Source organism: Myotis daubentonii, chromosome 11 (genome assembly GCF_963259705.1).
Source record: "Myotis daubentonii chromosome 11, mMyoDau2.1, whole genome shotgun sequence".
Lineage (NCBI taxonomy): Eukaryota > Metazoa > Chordata > Mammalia > Chiroptera > Vespertilionidae > Myotis > Myotis daubentonii.
Window position 1 is genome coordinate 72,420,109 of NC_081850.1, and position 23,915 is coordinate 72,444,023.

General features: G+C 54.9%; 2 protein-coding genes across 16 annotated transcripts in view; one reads left to right on the forward strand and one right to left on the reverse strand.

Annotated features, from left to right (window-relative positions):
* Window positions 1-1,125: 1,125 nt before the first annotated feature.
* On the forward strand, window positions 1,126-13,178 carry AMBP (alpha-1-microglobulin/bikunin precursor). Of its 2 annotated transcripts, XM_059657892.1 has the most exons (11): window positions 1,126-1,342; window positions 2,023-2,165; window positions 3,695-3,771; window positions 5,504-5,620; window positions 6,078-6,179; window positions 6,986-7,032; window positions 8,815-8,874; window positions 10,467-10,548; window positions 11,561-11,728; window positions 12,047-12,220; window positions 13,066-13,178. In XM_059657892.1, exons 1-11 carry the CDS (start codon window positions 1,226-1,228, stop codon window positions 13,095-13,097), a joined length of 1,119 nt encoding a protein of 372 aa, XP_059513875.1. In that variant the 5' UTR covers window positions 1,126-1,225; the 3' UTR covers window positions 13,098-13,178. The 2 variants fall into 2 exon arrangements, with proteins under 2 accessions (XP_059513875.1, XP_059513876.1); XM_059657893.1 differs by lacking the exon at window positions 8,815-8,874 and having other exon boundaries at window positions 13,066-13,172.
* A 2,835-nt stretch (window positions 13,179-16,013) lies between these two features.
* Window positions 16,014-23,915, reverse strand: part of ZNF618 (zinc finger protein 618) — a 152,271-nt gene continuing 144,369 nt past the window's right edge. For all 14 annotated transcript variants that reach the window (XM_059657900.1, XM_059657899.1, XM_059657898.1 and 11 more), the window contains one exon: window positions 16,014-23,652. In XM_059657900.1, coding sequence (XP_059513883.1) covers window positions 22,136-23,652 — 1,517 coding nt within the window. In that variant the 3' untranslated portion in view covers window positions 16,014-22,135. The remainder of the gene's footprint in view (window positions 23,653-23,915) is intronic.

Sequence of the window (23,915 nt, forward strand, 5' to 3'; positions counted from 1 at the left end):
AATGATGAGAGAGAATCATCGATTAGCTGCCTCCTGCATGCCCCCTACTGGAGATCGAGCCCGCAACCTGGACATGTGCCCTGATTGGGAATCGAACCCAGGATCTCTTGGTCCATGGGATGATGCTCAATCCACTGAGCCACCACAGCCAGGCTCTCTTTCAATTATTAATGACTCCTTGTTATATGCCATTCTTATACTAGGCCCGGTTTCTTCAAAGACGGGCACGCCTGGGCCTAGCACACAGGTAGGACAGTGGACTGTCACACACATGGCCTCAGCCTCTTGGCAGACAGAATGGGGACGGAGGAAAGCGGGCTTCAGAGAGGGAAAGTCACTGCAAAGTCACACAGAACCGGGAGCCAGGCCTTCCCGCTCCCACTTCTCCGCACCCCAGACTGCACAGAAGGCAGTCTGGCTCCTGAGCCCATGCTCTCAACCACACCAAATGCTGCCTCCTCCAGCAACGCCACCAACCAGACGTGAGACCCTGGGCAAGTCATTTACCTCTCAGAGACTCACATTTCCTGTCTGTAAGAGGGGGACCTGCACCTCGTGTATGGGGTGGTTGTGGGGATTGAGTTCAGTTCCTGGTCAGTGTTAAGTGCTGGAACATTGCAGGTGCTCAGTGAATGGAAGCTATCATCATCATCATCATTATCATCATCATCATCGTCATCATTGTTTCTACTATAACTTGCTGAGGCTATGGGAAAGCAGTGGTGAGAGAAGGAACCCTGGGGACAGGAGGTCATAGACTTCCCTATGGTCTCTGATACGTCACTTCCTCTCCCTGGGCCTCAGTTTTCTCATGTGAGAAATGGGCTCAATCAGGCTGATCCTCCTGACTCACAGGTTGTGCAGGTGAAATGACCAGCAGCGAGTTCAGGGCTACCTGGGTCCTTCACCCTCACATGCCCATGACAGGTGGGTGTTTCTGGGGGAGCCTTTCTGGGACTGAACCCAGCCTGGGCTGCAGCTGGCCTGTTGTGTTTGGTCAACGCCTCCTCTGAAACAGACCTCCTGGCCCCAGCCAGGGCACTACAGGGATCGACCAGCCCTGGCCTTGGGGCCCTGATTGGTCCTGGCTGAGCAGGGCAAACACCAAAGTCGCCTATAAGCCAAAGGTCCCTTCCCCAGCCTCAGTTTGCAGCCGCCTCGGTCAGGGAGCTCCTCTGTCCCCACTGAGCCTGTGAGTGACCCCCTTGGTAGAGGAGCCAGAGCCATGTGGAGTCTCGGGGCCCCGTTTGTGCTGCTGACCGCCTGCCTGGCGGTGAGTGCCAACCCTGTGCCCACGCTGCCGGACAACATCCAAGTGCAAGAGAACTTCGACGTGTCCAGGGTAAGGCTGTCCTCCGGGTGATGGGGTGACGGCGGTGAGCTGGGGTCTCACTCTCCCCATCTGGAACTCAGGGCCGGGTTCCTAAATGTTTTTCCTGCTCAGACTGTCTGGGTCTTGTTGAAGCGACAACTCCATGCACCTGCCATTCTATGGGACTCGTCTGACATCCCAAGTCCAATGCCCTCACCTTCGAACCCATCCGGAGAAGGTTTTATGCTGACTGCTACCCCTGCAGCCGCCCACAATGCCCAGCCCTCACCCTTTAATCACTCACTGCATCCCACAGCACCCGTTAGCCTGTCCCGGGTCCCCTGCCCTCACAGGCCTGGGTGGCACAAGGTGGACATGTGGGGTTATGGGAAAAGAGAAGCAGGACAGAGACCTCAGGGCACGAGGCTGTGGACCCCATCCCAGTGAGCACAGCCCTCAGCTCTCAGCAGAGTAAGGCCTTCTTGGGGGGGGGGGGCGCCTGAACCTCCCCACTCCAAGCTTGCCACGGTGCCTGAAGTTCCACCATTCGGGCTCCATCCGCCCTTGAAGCTGTGTGGCCTCCAATTAGCGATAAGATGTTGTCACATAAAAATTGAGTCATTCAAAAGAGGGAGGGGAGCAGACATCTGCCAAGTCTTCCCCAAGGCCAGAGGCAAATCCCAACCCCAAGCACTGTGGCTGCCTCCTAGTTCTACGGGAAATGGTTCCACGTGGCCATAGGCTCCACCTGCCCCTGGCTGGTGCGGTTCAAGGACAGGCTGACCGTGAGCACGCTGCTGCTGAGAGAGGGAGCGACCGAGAGGCAGATCAGCACGACCATTACTCGTTGGCGGTGAGCTTGGGGATGGGGTGGGAGGGGAGGGGGACCAGGGCCCACCCCACCCTGGAAAGCGGCAGACCTCTCCTTCCAGCCAGGCCCTGGCCTCTGAGCTGCGGATCTCTCTGCTTTGCTCCACCAACAGGGCGTCCCTTCTAACCGTCCCCTCTGCACCTCGCGGGCGGTGCCTCCAACGCTATGCCAGCTCTTCAATCCGCTCTTGCTTTTGGGCATCCCTTAGCTCAGTAAGGGCACTTCCGCCCACCAGGGTCCCAACCTGGAACTGGGTGGGAGAGGGCTGGCCTGGATCCTTCTCCCTGCTGTCAGTCAGGCCATCATCAAGCCCCGTCCATTCTCTTCTGGATTCTCTCCAATCTGTTCACTTCTCCCCTCTTCCCGGTCACTAGCCGCGGTCCAAGCCACCCCTTTTCTTTCCTCCTCGTCTACAACAGCCTCTCTGCTTTTCTCCCCACCTCTAATCTCGAACCTTCCATTCAATTCATTCTTCACCCAGCAACCAGAAAGACCTTTCAAAAAACTCAAATCTGCTGAAACATTTCCATCGCTCCCTACTGCCCTTGGGAATAAAATTCAACCCCTTTGACATGGCCTTCAAGGCCCCCCTGCCCCCAGCACTCACCATCCCCTGCCCCACTCTCTCCCAGGAACTCTGTGACCCAAGCGGACCTTCTTTCAGTTCCCGGAATCCTTCATCCTCTCCTACCTCTCGGCCTTAGCACCATATATTCCTTCTACTGGGAAAACCTCTCCCCACCTCCCTGGACTAATTCCTATGGATCCTTCAGGACTCAGGTTCTATGTCACTTCCTCCAGGAAGCCCTCCCTGACCACTGCAGGTTCAGGTTACATGCCTTCCTTTGTGCTCTTGGAGCACCTCATGCTTCCTGCATGTGGCACACTTGGCTGCATCGGCCTCTGGCCTGCCCCCTGTCCCACCCAATTGTAAGCTTCACACGGGGACAGGGCCTGTCTTGCCCTCCCTCTGTATCCCCAGCATGTAGCACAGTGCCTGGCACACCGATGCTGCTCGATAAGTAATGCTCGTAACAATAACAGCTACGATGTGCGTAGTGCTTACGCTAAGCTCTTTACATTCAAAACCTCATTGGATCCTCTCAGCCACAATGTGAGGTAGGCACTATCATTACCCCCATTTCACAAGTAAGGGAGCTGGGGCAAGAGAGACACAGAGTAACCAACGAAGGCATTACTTCACCCCTCAGACTTCCCAGTGAATCGACATAATGTGCAGATTTGGTGAAGGAAGCTGACTTTTAGTACTCACTTTGCTAAGCGATGGCATGGATTAGTCCCTTTTTTCTCTGTCTCTCGATCCCCTCATATGTGAAACGGATGAGATGTCCCCCAAGGCTGATGTGAGGGTTAAACAAGATAACTGAAAATGTTACCTTCCAATTAAAAAAAAAGAGAGAGAGAGACATTTGGGGAGAACAGGAAGGAGAAGGGTGTAGGACCATGGCCTCTACCCGCATTTACCTCGCCTGTGGTTTGTTCACTTCCAGGAGAGGCGTCTGTGAGGAACTCTCTGGGACTTACGAGAAGACAGACACCGAGGGGAAGTTCCTCTATCACAAATCCAGTAGGTGGAGTCAGGGGAGACACCACAGCTCTCTCCTTCGCGGGACAATACCTTGATGTCTTCAGTTCTCTTTCCTTGTCTCCCCCTCTAACCGTTCCTCCTGTTTTCCCGATGTCATCTAGCCTTCTTCCAAATGCTTCCTCCCCCTCCTCCTACCCCTCCCCCTCCTCCTCCCCCCCTCCTCCCCCTCCTCCTCCTCCCCCCCCCTCCTCCCCCTCCTCCTCCCCCTCTACCTCCTCCCCCTCCTCCTCCCCCTCCTCCCCCCTCCCCCTCCTCCTCCCCCTCTACCTCCTCCCCCTCCTCCTCCCCTCCTCCCCCCTCCCCCTCCCCCTCCCCCTACCCCTACCCCTACCCCTCCCCCTCCTCCTCCTCCCCCTCCTCCTCCCCCTCTACCTCCTCCCCCTCCTCCTCCCCTCCTCCCCCCTCCCCCTACCCCTCCCCCTCCTCCTACCCCTACCCCTCCCCCTCCCCCTCCTCCTCCTCCCCCTCCCCCTCCCCCTCCTCCTACCCCTACCCCTACCCCTCCCCCTCCTCCTCCTCCCCCTCCTCCTCCCCCTCTACCTCCTCCCCCTCCTCCTCCCCTCCTCCCCCCTCCCCCTACCCCTCCCCCTCCTCCTCCCCTCCTCCCCCCTCCCCCTCCTCCTCCCCCTCTACCTCCTCCCCCTCCTCCTCCCCCTCTACCTCCTCCCCCTCCCCCTCCCCCTCCCCCTCCTCCTCCCCCTCTACCTCCTCCCCGTCCTCCTCCCCTCCTCCCCCCTCCCCCTCCTCCCCCTCTACCTCCTCCCCCCTCCTCCTCCTCCTCCCCCCTCCCCCTCCTCCTCCCCCCTCCCCCTCCCCCTCCCCTCCTCCCCCTCCTCCTCCCCCTCTACCTCCTCCCCCTCCTCCTCCCCCTCCTCCTCCCCTCCTCCCCCCTCCCCCTCCTCCTCCCCCCCTCCTCCTCCCCCTCCTCCCCCTCCTTCTCCCCCCCCTCCTCCTCCCCCTCCTCCTCTTCCTCCTCCTCCTCCTCCCCCTCCTCCTCCTCCCCCTCCTCCTCCTCCTCCTCCTCTTTCCCTCCTTCCTTCTGTCTCTCTATCACTCTCTCACACATGCACACCCAGAATTAGAGTGATGGTGTGAATGTGAGGATAATATCAAGATTTCACCAGTCTTCATGTTAGGCATCAGCTGATAAAGGTTTGCCAAGCATCTACCATGTACAGAGTGCATGGCGCCATGTGATAGAGGGACTTGGACATGAGTGTATTCACTTATCCAGCAAATGCTTATTGAATATGCTCTGTGTGTTGGCTAATTGTGCTTGGGGTTGAGTATGTGAATGTTTGGGTAGATGGATGATCGTAGTGAGAGAACAAACAAACGTTTGGTAAATGAATAAACATATGTATGAATGGCAGATAAGTGAATTAATCCTCATCTGACAGATAAACTGATGATTTCAGGGATGGAGGAAAGAAGAAGGAAAGAAAGGAGAGAAGGAAGGAAGGAGGGAGGGATGAAGGAAAATGGATCCATTTATGGATTGATATATGGAGAAGAGGGATGGATGAAGTGATGGCCGATGAATTAATGATAACTATACGGAGGAGATGGGTGAATAGATCAACAGGAATATGGAAGGGATGGGTAGGCAGGATGGCTGAATAGCTGATGTGTGGGTGAACAGGTGAAGAATCACGGACCAGAGGCGTCTCCTGACCGCTGAGCCCCTTGTCTTCCCGCATCTCCCATGCAGAATGGAACATCAGCATCGAGTCCTATGTGGTCCACACCAACTACGATGAGTATGCCATTATTCTGAGCAAGAAATTCAGCCGCCGCCACGGACCCACGATTACTGCCAAGCTCTACGGTAAAGGCTGGAAGCAGCTAAGCTCACTGGAGCTGGGGGTGGGAGGGGCCCGTGGCTTAGGGACAGTGGCGTGGGGAGCAACGGGGAGTTTTGCTTTTCCCTTCGGATAAAACTTCCGTTACAGGACATGTGGGAGCATTTGCTTTGCCTGGAGGAGGCAGAACTCAGTCTCCGGTTTAAGGCAGAATCCTCTTTTGATGTCTAAAATTCCAGACCGGAGAATGCCAGAGCCTCCGGGCCGTTGAGGAACCCGTGGAAGAGCCCTGTGTGGGAGCGGGGGGTTGGGAGGGACCCTGCTTCCTTTTCTGGATCTGACCTTTCCATCCTGTACTGAAGAGGTCAAATTGGACCAATGGTTTTCAACTTTCCCCTAATGAAAATCCTGGGCAAAATCCTCGCAGGTCCTGCCAGCCCAGGCCCTGCGGTTCTAGGAGTCTTCTCTGCTTCCCACTTACAGGGCGGGGGCCACAGCTCCGGGAGAGCCTGCTGCAGGAGTTCAGGGAGGTCGCCCTGGGTGTGGGCATCCCCGAGGACTCTATCTACACCATGGCCAACAGAGGTAAGTGGCACCCCCACCCCACCTCACATTTCTGTCTCCTCCTCATCCTCCACGGCCCCCAGAGAACATCTTCCTAGCCCCTGGGTCTGCCTTGTAACCCTCTGAGGTAAGCAGAGCGGCAGTCCTCTTCCCTCGATACAGAGAAGGCAGCTGGGGCCCCTGGATTTGCTCCAAGTCACACAGCGTGAACTTGGCAGAGCCTGGACTAGAACCAGTTCAATGTTCACTCTACTGCCACGTGTCTAAGTGAGGCGATAGCCAGACTCCACAGGTACCTCTTAGAGGTAATAGAGTGTTAGGGCTGAGGCATGGCCTCCAGAGTTAGAGCACCTAGGTTCCAACTGAGCTGTGTGGCTGGCGTCTGGCTGGTCAGTCTTCCAGAGCCTCAATTTCCTCATCTGTAAAATGGGGATAACAATGTCTCCCATATAAGTCACTGTGAGGAGTCAGTGAGATAACGCCGTTAAATACAATAGCACTGTGCCCGGTGTCTAGTAAGCGCTCAACAAATGTTAGCCATTGCTGCCCTGTGATGGTGCAGAGGACATGCTGGTGGTGGCGTGGGGTGGAGATGACGCCGATGGTGAAGATGGTGCAGCCACCAGCCTGTAGCTTTTCTCATGAATGACCTTCAGTAAGCCACGTGGGTGGAGCCATTCATGAGTGGGCTGTTGCAGGAGACAGTTCCCAGTGCGATGCCACCTGGTGGCAGCCAGCACCATGAAAGCAGCAAAGCCCTCTCTGGTTTAGGATGCCCCCCATGTGTGGTCCTCTTATTCACCTCCGTCTCCTGCCCTCTGATCTAGGAGAGTGTGTCCCTGGGGAGCAGGAACCAGGTCCCACTTCACCCCCAGTGAGTACTCTTTCCCCTACTCCACCCCCCAACCCCCGCTTGATTTTTGCTGCCCTTGCTTAGGTCCCGCTGTAGTGGGGGCGGTGGGAGTGGTGGGGGGCCATTGAGAGGGTTGGGGGAAGGCAGCGAGGGGCAGGGGGTTTGAGGTCAGTCCCACCTGGGCTCAATCTTGGTTCTGCCATTTAGGCTTCTTGCGGCACCACCTGGACCTCACTTTTCTCACGTATGAAATGGAGTAGGTAGTTGCCTTCCAGGAGCTAGAATTCAATGAGAGGTTACAGAAGGACTTAGCATGGTGCCTCAACCCAGTGAAGTATTTAATCATGAAATAACAATACTCAGTAAATGAAAATAAAATGACTTCATCTTAAAAAACAAACAAACGAACCCGAGAGCAAGCAGCTTCTCACACCACCGGGCAGAACGTCTCGGCTGCCTTTGGATCTGGGGCTTCCTTACGCCTCTGTTCTATTTTCCCGCTTCTTGCCATATTGACTGAGCTTTATCCATTCTTTTTTTCTCTGATTATTTGAAAACCGTGTAGCCTAATTTATCCTGCCAATGTGTGTGCAAATCTATATATGTGTGTAAAAATATATATAATGTTTACTTAGAAACATATCCTTGAAAATTGAAAAACTACAAGAAAGCAAAAAAAAAAAAAAAGGACAATGTCCGTATTCCCGCATAGAATTAACAGTTAACGTATTGTTTGCTTCTACACTTTAAAGAAAAACTACCATTGATTTTATAAAAACTAACTTATATAAAGAATTAAAACAATGCAGAAAAGTATTATTAACAAAATTAACGTTCTTTAAAAATCCCACCACCTGGAAACTACCGGCATTCACTTCATTCCAGGAATCCTGACGTGCACGCACGTGGGAAGGCCAATCAGCAGGAAGGTTGGGGAGACAGAGGCACAGGCTTAGATAGACTCTTAGTAAGTGGGATGATATTACAGATGCTACTTCTGATTTTAAAAGCTTCCAGTCGTTTTATATGAATTTTTTAAAAAATGAAGTGGACTTCTTGAACTCCAAGTAGATATTTCTTTACCACAAGAGACCTCTTTCTCAAAGAAGGCTCCAAGCAACGTCAAGGCTATGAGAAACCACTCTTAGAGGAGGTCTGTTGTCTCTGTGATTTGAAGGACAAATGTTCCATCTGCTGTCCCCTTTTTCTTTACGTTGTCCAGATCATTGCTGTCGCCATAAGCCCCAGTCGTTTGGGGGCTGGTGTTATTATTAATTTTTTTTATTAATTAGTTGTTATGATGCTGCTGCTTTTCTCTTGGCTTACGGTTCCATGTGTGCAGACTTGTCTACCCAGTGAGGTGGAGATGATGTCTTCTCACACATCTTTGCAGTCTCCCCCCAGGGCCAAGATCAGTGCTGAACAATTGTAGATACTGAACAAGGCCACTTGGACTGATTTCATTTTCCTAGTTAATGACTTTCTACATTCTCCAAATTTCCCTAGTTAATGACCCCATCACACATAGAATCCAAGCCTTCCAGACCTTTCCCCGCTACTGGAGGATCCTGATTATTGATTTCCAGTAAATGTGGCATTTACCCTTGGATTCTTCATTGCTTTTAGGAATAACACTTGCCTCTGCCCACGAATCAATTCAGGAATTCAGCACTGCTTTGTTGTTCCTTTAAGGGATTAACAGCAAGCATGAACTGACGTTCTGTCCTTGGTATTGTGCGATGCCGGTTGGTGCACACTGGTCTAATGTAACCAGTAACTCCAATATGTGCTTTCTACTCACAGTTTCCCGTCGCCGTTGGCACTGGCACCTTCAACGGCCCCTACGAGCCTGCAGGAGGACAAGTAAGGCTTTTAACTCGTTTTGCTTCCGTTGACATCCCCCCTCTAGCAAATGCTACCCCGAAAGGGCGAGGGCAAGGCTTCGTCTCCTTGGGGTGTGTGGAGACTGTGGAATCTTGAGAGTCCCCAATTTCAAGGGAAGTAGTGATTGTGTTTCAACTTCCACGCAGACAATTTCACTTCGGGATTTCGATGGCACCAGACCATTGTTTTCAAAAGTATGATATGCAGAATGTTGTGACAAGCTTTCTAAAAATCTGCATTACAGCTACCGGACATGAACATTCCATCTTCTTCTGGCAAAGCTGTATTTTTTTTAAATGACAAATTTCAGTTCTGTTGTTTCAACATTCAAATATTATCGAATGTCTAATTTTTAGGAAAATGATGCGGAGGAACTTTGTAAATTGTTCTTTCATAGAGAGCTTCTTCCCAACTAGCAGCGTTTGGGGGATAAGCATATGTACTGGTATTTAGATAGTCTCGCTGATCTTTGCGAGGGTTTCGAGACTTTAATGCTACTCAAAGGTGAGTCTTTCGGTGCGTCAAACTCTGTATCAACAAATATAAAGCTGCTTTAAAATAAGATGAAACTCTTTCTAGGAAAGCTTTGAGGCATAAAATTACAGCGTTAAAAATGTAATTTTAATTTTACATTAAGATGAGTTTACTTTAACGTGTATTACATTTTTTTCGTGCTCTCTCTCTCCCTAGTGTCTAAGTTGTGTGGGGGCTGGTTCATTGTCTCTTGTTGAGCCTCTATTCCTAGTACTTATTATTTCTTAAACAATAAATGAGGAGGACTAGAAAAATGCTATGTATTACAGCCAACATACAACTTATAAATGCATTGTGTTTTGTTTTGTTTTTATTCAATTTATTGGGGTGACTGGTCAACATGAACATACAGGTTTCAGGTGTGGGGTTCTACGTTACAAGATCTGTATTATTGCACCTTGTGCCCACCACCCAAAGTCAAATCTTCTCCTGTGACCATATATTAGGACCCCTTGCTCCCCCCAATCCCTTCCCTCTGGTCATCACCACACTGCTGTTTGTGTTCACGAGTTTCAGTTTTTGTCCCACATATGAGTGAAATCATATGGCTCTTTTAACTTTTTCTGACTGACTTCACCTAGCGTCATGTTCTCGAGGTCTATCCACGTTGCTGCAAATGGCGCTACTTCTTCCTTTCTTACGGCTGAGTAGTATTCCATTGTGTACCTGTACCACATCTTCTCTATCCAGTGCCTTCAAGCTGCTCACATGGGAACACCACCCTTCCTTGGTTTCCAACTGTGGGGTAGATTCCTTTTCCATAATTATATCCTTTTGGCACTTCCGCTGGAGGTGGGATGTGAGGTATTGTTACACCTCGAGGTTCTAATTTTCCATTTCAATGCAGAAATCTGTCCCATGATGCCCACTCTGGAATTCAGGTTGAAGTGCTCTGGAAAACAGGTCATTAGCCAGTCTAGTATCTGTGCTTCTGTCCACAGCCTAACTCCCAATGCAAATGGTGTATGTATTATAGGGGTACAGGTGAGCAATAGTGGCAAGGTGCCTGCAACAGCTTCTTTTCTTTGTCTCCCCAGAGAGCCCGGCGGGCTGTGCTGCCCCAGGAACAGGAAGGATCAGGGGCTGGGCAACTGGTAACTGGTTTAACAAAGAAAGAAGGTAATGATCAGGCACCCTTTCATCCTCTTCTATCAGACTCCAGAAAGGAAGGACCATGGCTGACTCACTCTGGCTGCCCTCATGACCATAAAATCCCTTTTTTTTCCTACTAGAGTCCAGGGTTAGGCCTAGGAAAGGCAAATCAAGTCCTCTGCCCTGTGCAGGGGGTGTGAGGGGAGCGAGGAGACGAAGCATGGGTTCAGCTCCATGGCGAGAAGCCAGTTCTCGCCCTGTCTCACGGTGTGGCCTCCCAGCTGTGCTTTCCCCATCTGTACGACAGCATAACCACCTGCTGAGCTGGCCACCAGGCTGGGAGCAAGGGGGGGAAGGAGGGAAGGAGGCTTCGTGTAGTTGACAGTACTTACCAACAACTCACTCTGCAAACACGGAACCTGCTCCGCCCCAGACTGTGTGCTGGGCACGGGAGTCACAGAGACACAGCATCCATGTCTTTTTGGAACTTCTGGTCAAGTGGGGGAGGCAGCCAGGGAAGAAAGTGATGGACCCAAAAGGGAGGGTCAGCTAAGAGGCTGGAGTAGTTCCGAGGATGCAGGGGTGAGGAGATCAAGGACTTCGTGGATGAAGGGGAATGAATGCTGTGTACAGGTATCCAGGTAGGGTTTTGCTCCATAAAGGCATGGGGGTGCGGCTCAGTGAAGAGGTCAGGCTGTCTGGCCTGGGTGCTGGTGTGTTCTCAACTGCTATTACAGAGGCTTTGGGCAGACAGGGCCAACATGGGATGGTGGATCTGTGGGTTGCTGGTAACTCCCCGTGTTCTGGAGTGAAATGAGCATTAATTTCGGAGTCCACAGACATGATTTTGAACCTCAGCTCTGTGTGACCCTGGGCAAGTCACTTTACCTCTCAGCGTCAGTGCCGTCGATAAAATTAGTTGGTAATCCTTCCTCGTGGTGCAGAGGTGAAGACTAATTGAGAGGACGCCTGGGAAGCGTCCAGCCTGCTGGCAGCTACGCAAGCACTCAGTAGGTGCTGCTGTTCCGCCCCTCCCCAGATGCCTGCCAACTGGGCTACGCAGAAGGTCCTTGCCTGGGGATGGTCAGGAGATATTTCTATAACGGCTCCTCCATGGCCTGTGAGCCTTTCCAATATGGAGGCTGCCTAGGCAACGGCAACAACTTTGTCTCGGAGAAGGAGTGTCTGCAGACCTGCAGAACCGTGGGTGAGTCCGGGCCCTTTGCCACTGTGCGCGCTGCAGCTGGAAACGCCGTCCTCCAGACGGACCACCTGCCAATAGAACCGGTGGCTAAGAGAGGGTGTTCCCGGGGTGGAAATCCAGGGCGAGTTTCCGGAAGTCTCTTAGGAAGTGCCGTTTGCATATGGGTGACCGTAGGCAAGTGATTTCTTCTCATAGGCGCCAGCTCCCCAGTCTAGACGGGGCGAGGTGGTCTAGGTGAGCAAGGTCCCCTGGTTCAGGTCCTGTGCCTCGGGTTAGCCAAGCGGAAGGATTCCTAATGCTGCGCCTCCCTCCCCTCCACAGCGGCCTGCAACCTCCCCATAGTCCCCGGGCCCTGCCGAGCCTTCATCGAGCTCTGGGCGTTCGATGCCCTGCAGGGGAAGTGCATCCGATTTCAATATGGGGGCTGCCAAGGCAACGGCAACAAGTTCTACTCCGAGAAGGAGTGCAAGGAGTACTGCGGCGTCCCTGGCGACGGTAGGAGGCCCTGTGGGGTGCCGGGCTGGGCCAAGGGGCTGTTGGGGTCCAGATGGGAGAGCCCTGTAGGTGAGGGCCTGGAGAGCTGAGCTCTGGGCTCTGTACCAGGTGACCAGCCCACCCACTCCCAGGGCCTCAGCTTCCTGTCTTTCATGGGGGGCCAAGCCCCAGGCCTCAGCCCTGCTGGGATGCGGTACCTGGGGTACTGGGTATAGACAGAGGGTGTGCAGGGCAGTCTGAGGAGCCTGGCAGAACTGGACTGATCCTGGTGCTGCCACATTCAGGCCGGCCCCACTGGGCAGGTGCCAGTTTTAGCCTCAGTTTTCTCTTATAAAATGGGACAAAGCACTGATTTATTTCCCAGACTTCTCAGTGCCTGGCACGGGTAGTGCTCAGCGAACGGCGCCTGTTACTGATAGTGATGGCGATGCTATAAGGAGGACAGGGCAGGTCCACCTCGCTTCACTGCACTTCACAGATATTACCACTCACTTTACTGTGGTAGTCGCTTTGCTACGCTGGTCTGGAACCCAACCCCAACCCGCAATATCTCCGAGGTACGCCTGTAATAGCATGGCAGGAACAGCAGCCACGTGAGGTTACTGTGCCCTATCTCCCCCCTGGGAAATGGCACCTAAAGTCAGTCAGAAGAGGCAGAAAATCAGACCATCCTGTGGAATGCACTGTGGGGACATCTAGCTATTCAGCAAGCGGGAGTTTCTGGCCTCAGGCCCCAGCTCGGCCCAAGCTACCTCTCCCCCTCCATGAGGCACCCCTCCCAACTCCCCCTGCCCTGGCCTCGCAGGCGAGCCCCACACCTACACCCAGAGCCTCTGTGTCCACAGGAGACGAGGAGCTGCTGCGCTTCAACAACTGACCGGTCCAAGGCCAGTGGTCCAGGCCAGAGGACGGCGGGGAGGCTGCGGGCCAGTGTCTGCCCCCGGGCTCCACGAGGGACCTGGGTTCAAATAAAAGCCAAATCATGGACTCCTGAAGTTCCATGTCCTGACTGTTCATTGTCATCCTAGTGGAAGGAGACGGGGGCAGGAGGGGCGACAAAGCCGGGCGGGCAGGAGCAGCCCAGCCGGCCCCGGGAGTGGGAAACGGGACAGAACCACCTTCCCTGCGTGAAACTGGCCATGCAAATTACGACACACAGAGCACAGTCCCCCTGCTCGACAACAGTATAAAATAGGATTTTGCTTTCATAAAGCTAGAGGGGGGGGGAACGCTCCGGGTACTTGTTTCTGCAGGAGGTTTGACGGATCACCAGCGACCCAGGGTCAGAGTAAGGTGCCCTATGTGCCCAGGGGGGTCAGTGCCTGAAATAATTCCCGTTCTTCACCACATGGAACCCGCGCCAACGTTTAACTTTGGCCACAGCCACGTCCCCAGCACCAGCTGCCGGGAGCTGAAAAGCCTTGGGCTGCTTCCCCACCAGGCCCCCGAGGTCCCATCTCCTGGGACCCCTTCCCCAGCCCTTGGCCCCAGGAGAATGTCCACTGACCTTCACGTTCTGTCCATGACGACCAGCAGGGCCCCGGGCCACGATCCGCAGCCCGCGGTCCGGCTGGCTTCTCCGCCCTTCAGAGGCCACCCAAGTGACTCAGGCACCAACCTGGCCCAAGAGCACGACTCTAGGAGCCCCCAGATTAGACACACTGAACACACAAACACCCGGGTTATGAATCTCTCTTGCGCGCTCCCTCCATGGGAGGGGGGGGGGGTGGGGGGGGGAGCCCAGCTTCCTGTCCCGAAGTGGGAGCTGCCGGGGCCGCAGAAGCCCAGGCAGGGCGGCTTCTCCCTGGGGTGAGCCTGCTAAGGCCGGGGGCTGCTTCGGTCAAGGCTGCTTCTCATGCCATTAGCCCATGGGCTGAGGAGACCCATCAAGAAGGGAGTCCCACCTCCCTTGTGGAGGGGATGAACCCAGAGCAAGGATTTAGGTGCAGAGATCTTTGCAACCCTCTTGGTCAGACCACCCAGAGTCCCCCTCCCACTGTCTCCTCCAAAGTCTAGCGCTTGGGGGAGGGCTGTCCTGAGGGACACGTCTGTGGTCACGGCCAGGGCTCTCTGGGCACAAGTGGGCGGAGTCTAGGCAGTGGGTTCAGGGGGAATCAGCAAACAAATGTCATCACACCGTGTCCACACCTTGCTCCCCCAACACACGCCTCGCCCGGCAGAGCCCCCTGTGGTTCCTGAAGGTGCCACTCTGAAGAGTGACCTGGAGAAGAAATGTTTAAACCAGAGGTGCCGCCGCAGGCGCACAGGCAGGCCAGCTGGTGGATGGGGTGTGTGGCTTGGAAGGTACTTTCTACAGCTCTGAAGGCGCCATTTAAAACTGAGCGTCCATATGCACACCTGGGCTTCTCAATTCTCTAGGAAAGGAAGTCCCGGCAGCCCGGGGCCTGCACCCCGACTTGAGCAGCCCCTAGCGCCGGGGCCTCCTGAGGCTCACCAGCCCTGCCCAGGCCCGAGGCATCTGTCTCCCTATTTGCCAAAACCTTCCCAGCAAAAGGTCCCCTTGGATCCTGACTCCGTCCCTCAGGGGTGCGGTGGGGCTGAGGCACACCTGTGACGCCCGAGACCGGAGTCCGCGAGGCTCATCTCTGGAGGCCCCAGAATCCTTGTTGGCAAGGTGGCTGCCCTGGGGACTCCCCGGATTCTCAAGTGGTCCCTCATTTCTGATACAAAATAGACGTGGCTATTTTTAAACTTACTCTGTTTTAAACTTGAACATCCAGAGGCTGGCCCTTCTGCTGGAGGCAGGCTCTGGGCCAGGCCCTGGTCTTGTTGGCGATGCTCCCACGTGTGGGGAGGATTGGCAGCTGCAGCAGGACTCCGGGCTTGTTCTAGACCACATAGAACTCCCCGGTTACATTCCGGCTGCTGGCCCAGGGCTGTCCACGCCGCTAACCGCAGGAAACCCTCACGGGATGGTTCGGAGGGTGGGCTGATGCCCCCAGGAGTCCGGCCCAGCCGGAGCCCACATGAGCTGTTGAATGTGCGATTCGATGGAACGTGTTCATCTGACCCAAGTAGCACGCTCTCTTCAAGAACAGCCTGCACCTGGTTGAAGGCAGGGATAGAGGCGCTGGGTGTCCGGCATCCGCCATGACGGCGAGATGGCAATTTCACCTTTGCACAGGTGTTCCCACTTGAAGGGCCATCACCCTTCCCGCCCACTCAGGCAGCAGTGCATCTTCCAATGGTATCTTTGTCCCTCTTGCCTTCGGCTGGACTCTATTCAATCGGAGAGTTGCTGTGCCTGTGCCTGTCGTGGGGCAAGTCCACCCAGCAGTTCACCGTGGAGGGCTCTCGCAGATGCCATCAGGAATTTGGCAACGTCCCGGACACCCTTCCCCAGAAAACAAGATGTCACACACAACACATAACGCCGCGCACATCACTGGGGAGGCCAAGGCCACAGGCTCACAAGAGGCACAGGCACGACCGCTGGGCCAGGCGAACTTGGATCTGCCCCTTAGGCACTGCGTCTGTAGGACCCAGATGAAATCCATCCTTTCTTCCACGGGACGATGTCCATGAGCCAGGTCTGTAGGGACCCCGTCTCCCCTTGGCCATGTCCCTCCATCATTTATCAAACATTGGCTGCGCAGGGTCTGGTGCTGGAGGTAAGCGATGAGCTCAGATGAGTTAGCAGCGCTGGCCTTAGGCTGGACTCCAGCTGTGACCCCCAGGGGCCCTGCCCCTGATCCATCTCCACTCACCAGTAGATGCTGACTGGATGACACAGCCCAACCCCACACCCAAAAAATACCACCACACACTGCCATCTTCCTAAAGGTCGTTTTATTGTAAAACCATAAATACAACACCGACATGAAGTCATTTAAGCAACTGATCCTCTCTAACCATTAAAAGGATGTCTTTTGCCTTGGCATCAACCAACCGGGAAATAATGTTGCAAGAATTCATGGGGTCGAGGGGTTCTGAATTCTGGGCGGGGGCTTTTGGCGATTTAAGGAACCAAGTGGGACCTTCCTCTTCTCCCTGGGAATGTCCCACTTTTGGACAAGAACAGACAGTTAAAAACAGCAACATTTAAACAGCTCAGTTTTAAATTTTATTACTTCGTAAAAATCTTTCCTTTTTCTGTTCCTTTCCTCCATTTGACATCAGTAAAAGTTTGAAACATCACGAAATTGATTTGGCTATAAATGGAGAAAACGGTACCAGGGACCCAAACAAAGTGAAACGGAAAGACCCAAAGGACAAACAGAAAACCCTTAAATATACCCACAAGTTTGGTCTCGGGGGCTCACACATCACACAAGAACCGTCAACGCAACCCCCATGCAATGTGACCCCTTGCAGAGCTGTCGGACCCACAGGCTGTTGGATCCACACCGACACAGGAGACCGCAAACAACGTCTTTTGTTAATTAACACAGCAAGGGTGACACTAGGTAACTTTTTTTTTTTTTTAAATACAGTACATGGTACACAGGGTCCCAAGATGGCCCTGTATAAACCCCTCGTGGAGACTTGAGCCAAGCACTGGCTGTTTATAAAAATATTGTGTTGCTACAAAAGTATAAATTAATGCTACCGGTATTAAGAAATATTAAACACATAAAACTTATAAGGATTAAGAAAAATATTCATTAATACCTGTAGAAAACTCTGGCCTAAAAAAGATATTTTTTTGTGTTTGTTTTTTTGTAAATTTTTTTTTGCATTTTTTTTTTTTTAAGATGACTTGAGTTTCTTGCACTCGAAGAGAGAGACACAGTCAGATGTGCCTATGGTATTGCCTAGAACGTCTTCACTACTGAGAAAGGATGGGGGTGTGCGCACGTGGCTACGGAGTGGGGCCTGGGAGGGAGGGGCACCAAGGCTTTCTCAAGCTTTACCTGATATGAAAGAATCACCGACGGGAAGCTGTGGGGGAAAGACAAAGGTAGGATCAGAAGAGAACGGAAAATAATTTATCCTTTTTTAAAAAATATCTCTGCTTCGGGTGGTTGTACAAAATGATTTCCTGATGGTTGGGATCTGAATGGCCCTGGACACGTTGCCTGGTGGGTCTGAGCCTTCAGCCCCGCAGGTCCCTCTGTCTCTTGGGTGGTGAGTCCCAGCCCCAGGCCAGTCCACGAGCTGGCTCACTGCTTGGGAACCCAGCTGCCCTGGCTGGGCGGGAGGGGGTCCCCCTGGGTTGTGGGAGGAGGCCCTCCTTCCAGCTGGCCTCAGACCCCCAGGTCTCTGCCAACCTGGATTTCAGGAAGCGCCACAGGGATCCCAGGCCCCTGAGGTTGCAGTCGAGGTTGGGCTGTGCCCCTGTAAGGAACTTTGGTTTGAAGAGTCAAGGTGCCCAGTGGATGGGTGGGACCCTCATGGGTCCAATGCTGACGCCCAACTGCAAACCCAGCAGATCCTCCTCGGAACAGGAGCCGAGTCTTTGAAGCAACACCGTGGTGGTGGCGGAGGGGGCATGAATAGACCAACAGGATCTCCACCCTCATCCACGCGGGGAGCAGGTGCCTTTTCGCAAGGAAAGCACAGGGCCCCTCGGGAAAGGCAGGCCTCTGACTGACTACGATCCTCAAACCCAAATGAGAGCCCAAGAGAAACAATCAAATCCTCCAGAAAATCCTGAGGGGGGAGCCAGGAGGCGAAGAGGAGAGGGAAACACTGTATCATTGGTTCACCATAACTGGCCTAGCAAACATTAGCCACAGTGAAGAGGGGGCAGCCCCATCCCAAGACTCCCACCGGCCCAGGTGGACACCGGGGGCTGGGCCAGGGCAGGCAGGGCCAAGACAGGAGCCCTCACCTCCTGTCTCTGGGAGCAGCCTGAGCCTTCCTTAGCCTCTTGGTTCTGTCTACAGCAGCAGCCTGTCTAGGAGCCCTCCTGCAAGTACATCCAGGGACACAGGCGTTGGCCTGTCCCCAAGGCCAGGGCGCAGCCATGAACTCAGTCCAGCTCCAGGGCGCAGGAGCCCACTCACATGTCCTGTGCACTTCCTCTTCCATCTCTGCGTGTCCCTCACGATGACAATCTCCAGGTACTGTCCCCTCCGGGCCATTTCTCACGGGCCCTCCTTCTCCATCCGCATCCCAGCCTCGTTTCTAACCTTCCTTGTGACCCCGTGGAGCCCAGAGAGCATGCGCTGTATCCTTGACATCCCTCCAGGGGCCCACGCACTCTCCAAGGAGCCCGGTCCAAGGAGGAGGCAGGCAGCCTCCCGCAAGCATGGGGTCTCCCAAAGACAGAAGCTCGGCGTCACCATGGAAAACCTGCCCTGCAGTTTGCCTCCGGTGTTTCTTGAACGCGAAGGACAGGAGCAAACCGAAGGAGAGAATTCCTGGCAGCCTCTGGACCTGGTGTAGACAAACAGTCCTTCCTAGAATCCCAGAGACCCACACTCCTCAGTGTGCCATCAGGCCTTGCCCAGCCAACAGCCACTCTGAAGGCCAAGCACGAGGTTGCCAGGTGGGCTGGAATTGGACGCAGCAGGTGGCCCCGCCCTTGTGTTTCCTGGTTTCTACCTACCACCTGGGGCGGGCGGGGGGGGGGGGGGTGGGGGGGGGGTGCCTGGCTGGCTGACCGAGGCGCAGGGAAGGCAGGACGTTGCTGGGACAGGAGCATCCACGCGCGATGACTGGGATGGCACCACTGCTCTTGGTGGAGTCGAGACCCCCTGGCTACTCCAAATCTGAGGACCACCCACGAAGCACGGTCCTTTGGGCTTGGGTGGGGAAGCCAGCTGACCTCAGGGGAGGGGCCAACCCCGCAGTCTCCTCTTGGGTCTGTGTACGCCAAAGCAAAGGCCCGGTCTGTCCTGGGAATCACGTGGCTTGAGACGAGGTGTGTCCAAGTCAGCAGGCGAACACCTGGAGCTGCCCAGAACATGACAGGAACGGTCCCTGGTCTGCCAGCTGCCACGGGCCTGTGCTGGGAAGTCCCACAGCTGTCAGAGGAGCAGGAAGCAGGAGACAAGACCCTTCCATAGGTCAAGGCCAGGTCCGTGCCTGGAGATTAAGTGGAAGAGCCCACCTCCGTCCTTTGGCTGGGCTAGAATCGGAACAAGGTGGATATTGCTATAAATCGGGGGCCAGTGGCTGGACCTGTGAGATCTTTGGGTTGTTACGCGGTTGGCGGCAGCAGGATTTGCACTATGGGAACTGCCTGCGTGAGGAAGCAGGCTGAGGGGCGGCACCAGCTTCTGGGGATCCAGAGGTTGCGAGAGAGAGAGAGAGATGGCCACCTGCCACCTCGTCACCACAGGTAGTCGAGGAAGCCGCAGGAGACAGCTTCAGCGCCTGTCCTAAGGACTAAACTCAGGTGGAACGGAAGACCAGATGACGACACGTGACTCGGTCCCTAGAATTCAGTGAGACTCGAATTTCATTCTGGAGGGCTGACATCCCGTGGTCCAAAGACTCTAAATGCACATCTGGACTTGGTCTCTGATGGCTTTACAAGAACGTGAACTGCCTACTTCCTAACGAACTGGCCGCAGAACGGGCAACACCAGCACACAGCTCTGCTCCACGTAGGGGGAGGATGGGCCCAAGGCCGTTTCCACCGACCACACCAAGGGAGCAGCTCTGACCCTCCTGGTGTGGCCCCTTCCCTGGCAGCAGAGCAGAGCAGGGCGGGAGGAACCTGGAGCTGGAGGTACCCGTCACTCCTCAGCACCCCTGCAGCCACCTTCTGCAAGGCCCGGAGGCCCGAAGTCTGCCGAGACACTCTAGGAAGTGACATCAGGTGACTGGCCAGTGCGAATGGAGGCTCTTCTGATGGCGTGAGCCCAGCTGGAGACGTTGCGGGGAAACACCTAGCCCTTCTCTGGGTGAGGAAGTGGCAGGGCGGTGGCTGAGGCCATGGCTTTGCTGGAGAGAACGTGCCCACAGCCCACTCTCATACATTGCAGTGCATCCAAGTCTCGGAGGGGTGGTTCTCATGAGGCAAAGTGAGCAGGAGAGGCCCCCGGGGACAGTGTTTCTATACCAGCGTCGCTTGCCCATCTGCCAAGGGCCGGGAGAGGGCAGGGAACAGTGCTTTCTGTAGTCGAGGTATCTGGCAGTTGAGTAATGCTTTCTTAGGAGGAAGGGGTGGAGTCGCCCTAGCCCCCGAGACGGTAGAATGTGCCTTTGTGGAAGCCATGTGGCCGTCCTCAGCCTGAAGCCCTTGGTGTCGCCAAATCCATGCCACAGCCATGGGCACCGGAGGACGGGAGACCACCAGCACTTTATTCACAGAGAGGTGGGCCGGGGCTGATCACTGATCCTGATGGAACCACCTCTTAGATGGCGGGGGGGGGGGGGCGGGGGGGGCGCCCACCCTCGGTGTTTGGACTGAGTGTGTACAAACGGAACTGCTCGTGGAGAGAAAAGCCTACGGACATCTTTCACAGCATCGCTCAGGGTGGCCTCATGCCATTCCACCCTCCAGACATCCATCGTTTGGCCCACAAGGCACCGCGCAACTATTTACTGGAAGGAGGGCTGAGGCTCGAGTGTGGGGACCCCAGGGCTGTGAGCAACAGACCCACCGGAACCCCTGGGGTCCTGGGGAGGGGTGGGGAGGCGGTGGGTCTGAGGTGTGACGGACGTGAACGTGGATCAGCTCAGGAGTCCCTGCTGAGCTGAGAGTGTCAGTGATGTGGCGAGTGGTGTAATGCACTCTGGGTATATCAGTCGGACATTCGCAGGACCGGACGCGGCGAGCCAGGAGGGCGGGCCTTCACTTACATTCAGGAGAAATCCTCAACCACAGGCGTCCCTATGGCTTCCACCGAACCCCACCCCCGTGGAACCTGTGACTCCAACCCCACTCCTGGTCTCCACACAGCACAGACCAGTGCGTGGTCCTGGCTGTTCGAATACACAGACACGGGACTGTACAGGGAAGGCTAATGGAAACCGTAGGAGAGCGAATATACCACTGAGATGAGCTAGTTTACAGTGTGACTTGAGGAACAAAAATGGCAATTAAAAAAAAACAACCTTCAAAACATAAGTTATAGACATTCAGTGCCTCCTAGCAGAGTCTAAATCAAATCTGAAAAAAACAAAACCAAAAGGTAAAAACGGCTAAAATGTTAGGAAGAGAATTAAGGAGTGGAGATAGTATCTATACTTCTCTGAAATATGTCTTTTTTTTTTTTCTTCTTATATTAAAAAGCCAAAAGTCAGCTTTCTATTCTTAAAGTCTCCTTTCCTGATCTGGGGAGATGGATAGGTGTGTTTCTAAGGCGGCTGCCCCGTGACACCCGCCAGTGTCTCGAAGGCAGCTGCTCAATGCCCTGAAGGTGAACAAGAACAAAGTCCAGTGCAGAAACTGTCCATCTGATGCAGTTTGGAGAATCCATCCAGGGCAGCCGGGGAGGGCGGGGCAGCCGGGGAGGGTGCATTAGGGTGAGGAGGGCTGGGGGGAGGGGGCATGAAGGGCAAAGGGGGACCATGGGCTGAGGACAGAGCGCGTCAAGTCACTTCAGATTTCAGCTGCCTGAACACTTTGCAACATCGGCGTCCTACCAACCTGCGCACCTGAAAACCAAGTCTTCGAAGCCCCTCGCCGAGGAAACGGGGTGAGCGTTTCCCCTCTTTCCCACACCCTCGGCTTTCCCGACACGCCCAGTTTAACGCACACGCGCCCGCGAGCAGGCGTGGACATGCACCAGGGTAGTATGTGTGTGCACGCGTGCGCGAAGCTACAACGGCCACGCAGATGAGCAAAAGAGCCTCGCGCCCGCACCCACGGTCCGTGTGCTGGGACACACGCATGCACACACACACTGGAAAAAGCACTTAAGTTTCCAGGGGGCGTTTAGAATGAGGTCCACAGTGTTTAGAACTTAAACTCCTTTCCTTTGTTTGCGACAGTGTTGTGTAAATTTTTTCCCCTACCGTTCTCTCTCGCTTTTCTTTTGTTCGGAAGTAAAAGTCTTAAAGCATGTTGGACTTCAGGAACATGAGTTTGTTCATGTCTTCGGGGCTGAGCAGTCGCCTCCTTTTGATGAGAAGCGCCTGCTCACACATACTGACACACCCACTCCTGGCCCCCACGGCCGGGACCGCGAGGAGCCAGAAGGCCAGCTTGGCGAGTTTCGTGTGCTTCTGGGTCACGCACGACCAGTACTGGAAGAGATCGGGGGTGGCCTGGAAGAGGGGCTCCTGCAGGTAATCGTACACCTCGTTCTTGCCCAGCCGATCGTCTTCCTGAGCGGCGGGGTTCTCGCCGGCGGCGGAGCGCGGCTTCTTGGCGGCGGGCTCGAAGTCGGCCTCCTCTGCCCAGGACTCCTTGACCTCGTTGATGAGCTCACACACCTTGCCGATGATTTCCTCGTGCTGATACGGCGGGACCGGCCGCAGCTTCTGCTGTGGGTCCAGGATCATGGCCACCTTATGCGCCGGGTGCACCTTGAAGTTCTCCTTGAGGGCTTCCAGGAAGAGGTGGCACAGCTTGCTGACCGTGCCCGCGTCGTTGGCCTTGGCCGTGAACAGCTTCTCCAGCCGGACGTAGGTGGGCAGCACCAGCTGCAGGGTGGGCTGGCTCTCGTTGCTCAGCTCGATGACCGCCTGCTTCACCGGCGTGAGGATGGCCGCCAGGTTGCTGAGCAGGTGCTTGTTGAGGCTCTGGATGAGGTTCAGCTTCTTGGCCCGGCTGTAGAACTCGCAGATCTGCTCGTAGCGCTCGTGCACCAGCAGCAGCGAGTCCGTGACCGAGTTCCAGCAGGGCGGCGGCGACGTCTCCTCCAGCGACCCGAAGGTCTCCTTGGCGAGGCCGGTGGAGCCCGCCAGGTCCTCGCACACGTTGAGCAGCTCGATGACCTCGTGCATGCTGCGGGCCTGCAGCGTCCGCTTGCTCAGCACGCTCTGCACCACCGAGTTCAAGGCACAGGCTGAGCAGCGGAGGCACATGCCGGCCTTGGAGAAGGCGGACGCGCTCACCCGGCAGTCCGTCACGTACACTGTCCTGATCTCCGACATCACGAACTCTGACAGCACGTTCTGCACCCAGTGGTGCACCAGGTCGCCGCTGTCACGGATGTCGGCTCCCTTCACGCCCAGCACATAGCTCTTGATGTGGTTGCCCTCGGCCTGGTAGGCAGTGAGGATGTAGCAGGAGTCGGGGCCCACGCTCTGTGAGTGACAGGTGACGCCGATGCCCAGGCAGGCGTTGCTGCCCAAGGCACACGTCACCTTCACCTTCACCTGGTTGTACATGCGCGGCAGGTGCTTCAGTGCCAGCGTGTTGAAGTTGCCCAGGATCTCGGTGACGGAGAAAGCCCCGTAGCGGGCGCCACTGTCCACCAGCGTCTGGGCCAGTTTCAGGAACTCCTTCCCACTCACCACGCTCAGCGCTCCCAGGTCAGCGCACATGACCCGCAGCAGCCGCTCTGCGATGTTCTGCCGCTCCTTCTCGGGGATGATGCTGTTGGATGTTAAACCGCTGGCCGTGGCTGGCAGGGGACACAAGGGGAGATCGGATTAACCCTGGCATCTGAGGCTCCTTGATCCAGCAGCAGACTAATACTCCCAGCACCTATTATTAGGAATTATGAACAGATTTCATCTTGCACAGAAATTACATGAGTTTCACGAGAATAACATTCTATGACTGATGGATTGATAATGCCTGCCATGGGCGTGGGAATACAACATAGTGGCATGTGTGCAGCTACCTGCTGCATGGGCCAGTCACCCAGACTTTTGAAGCCAACTA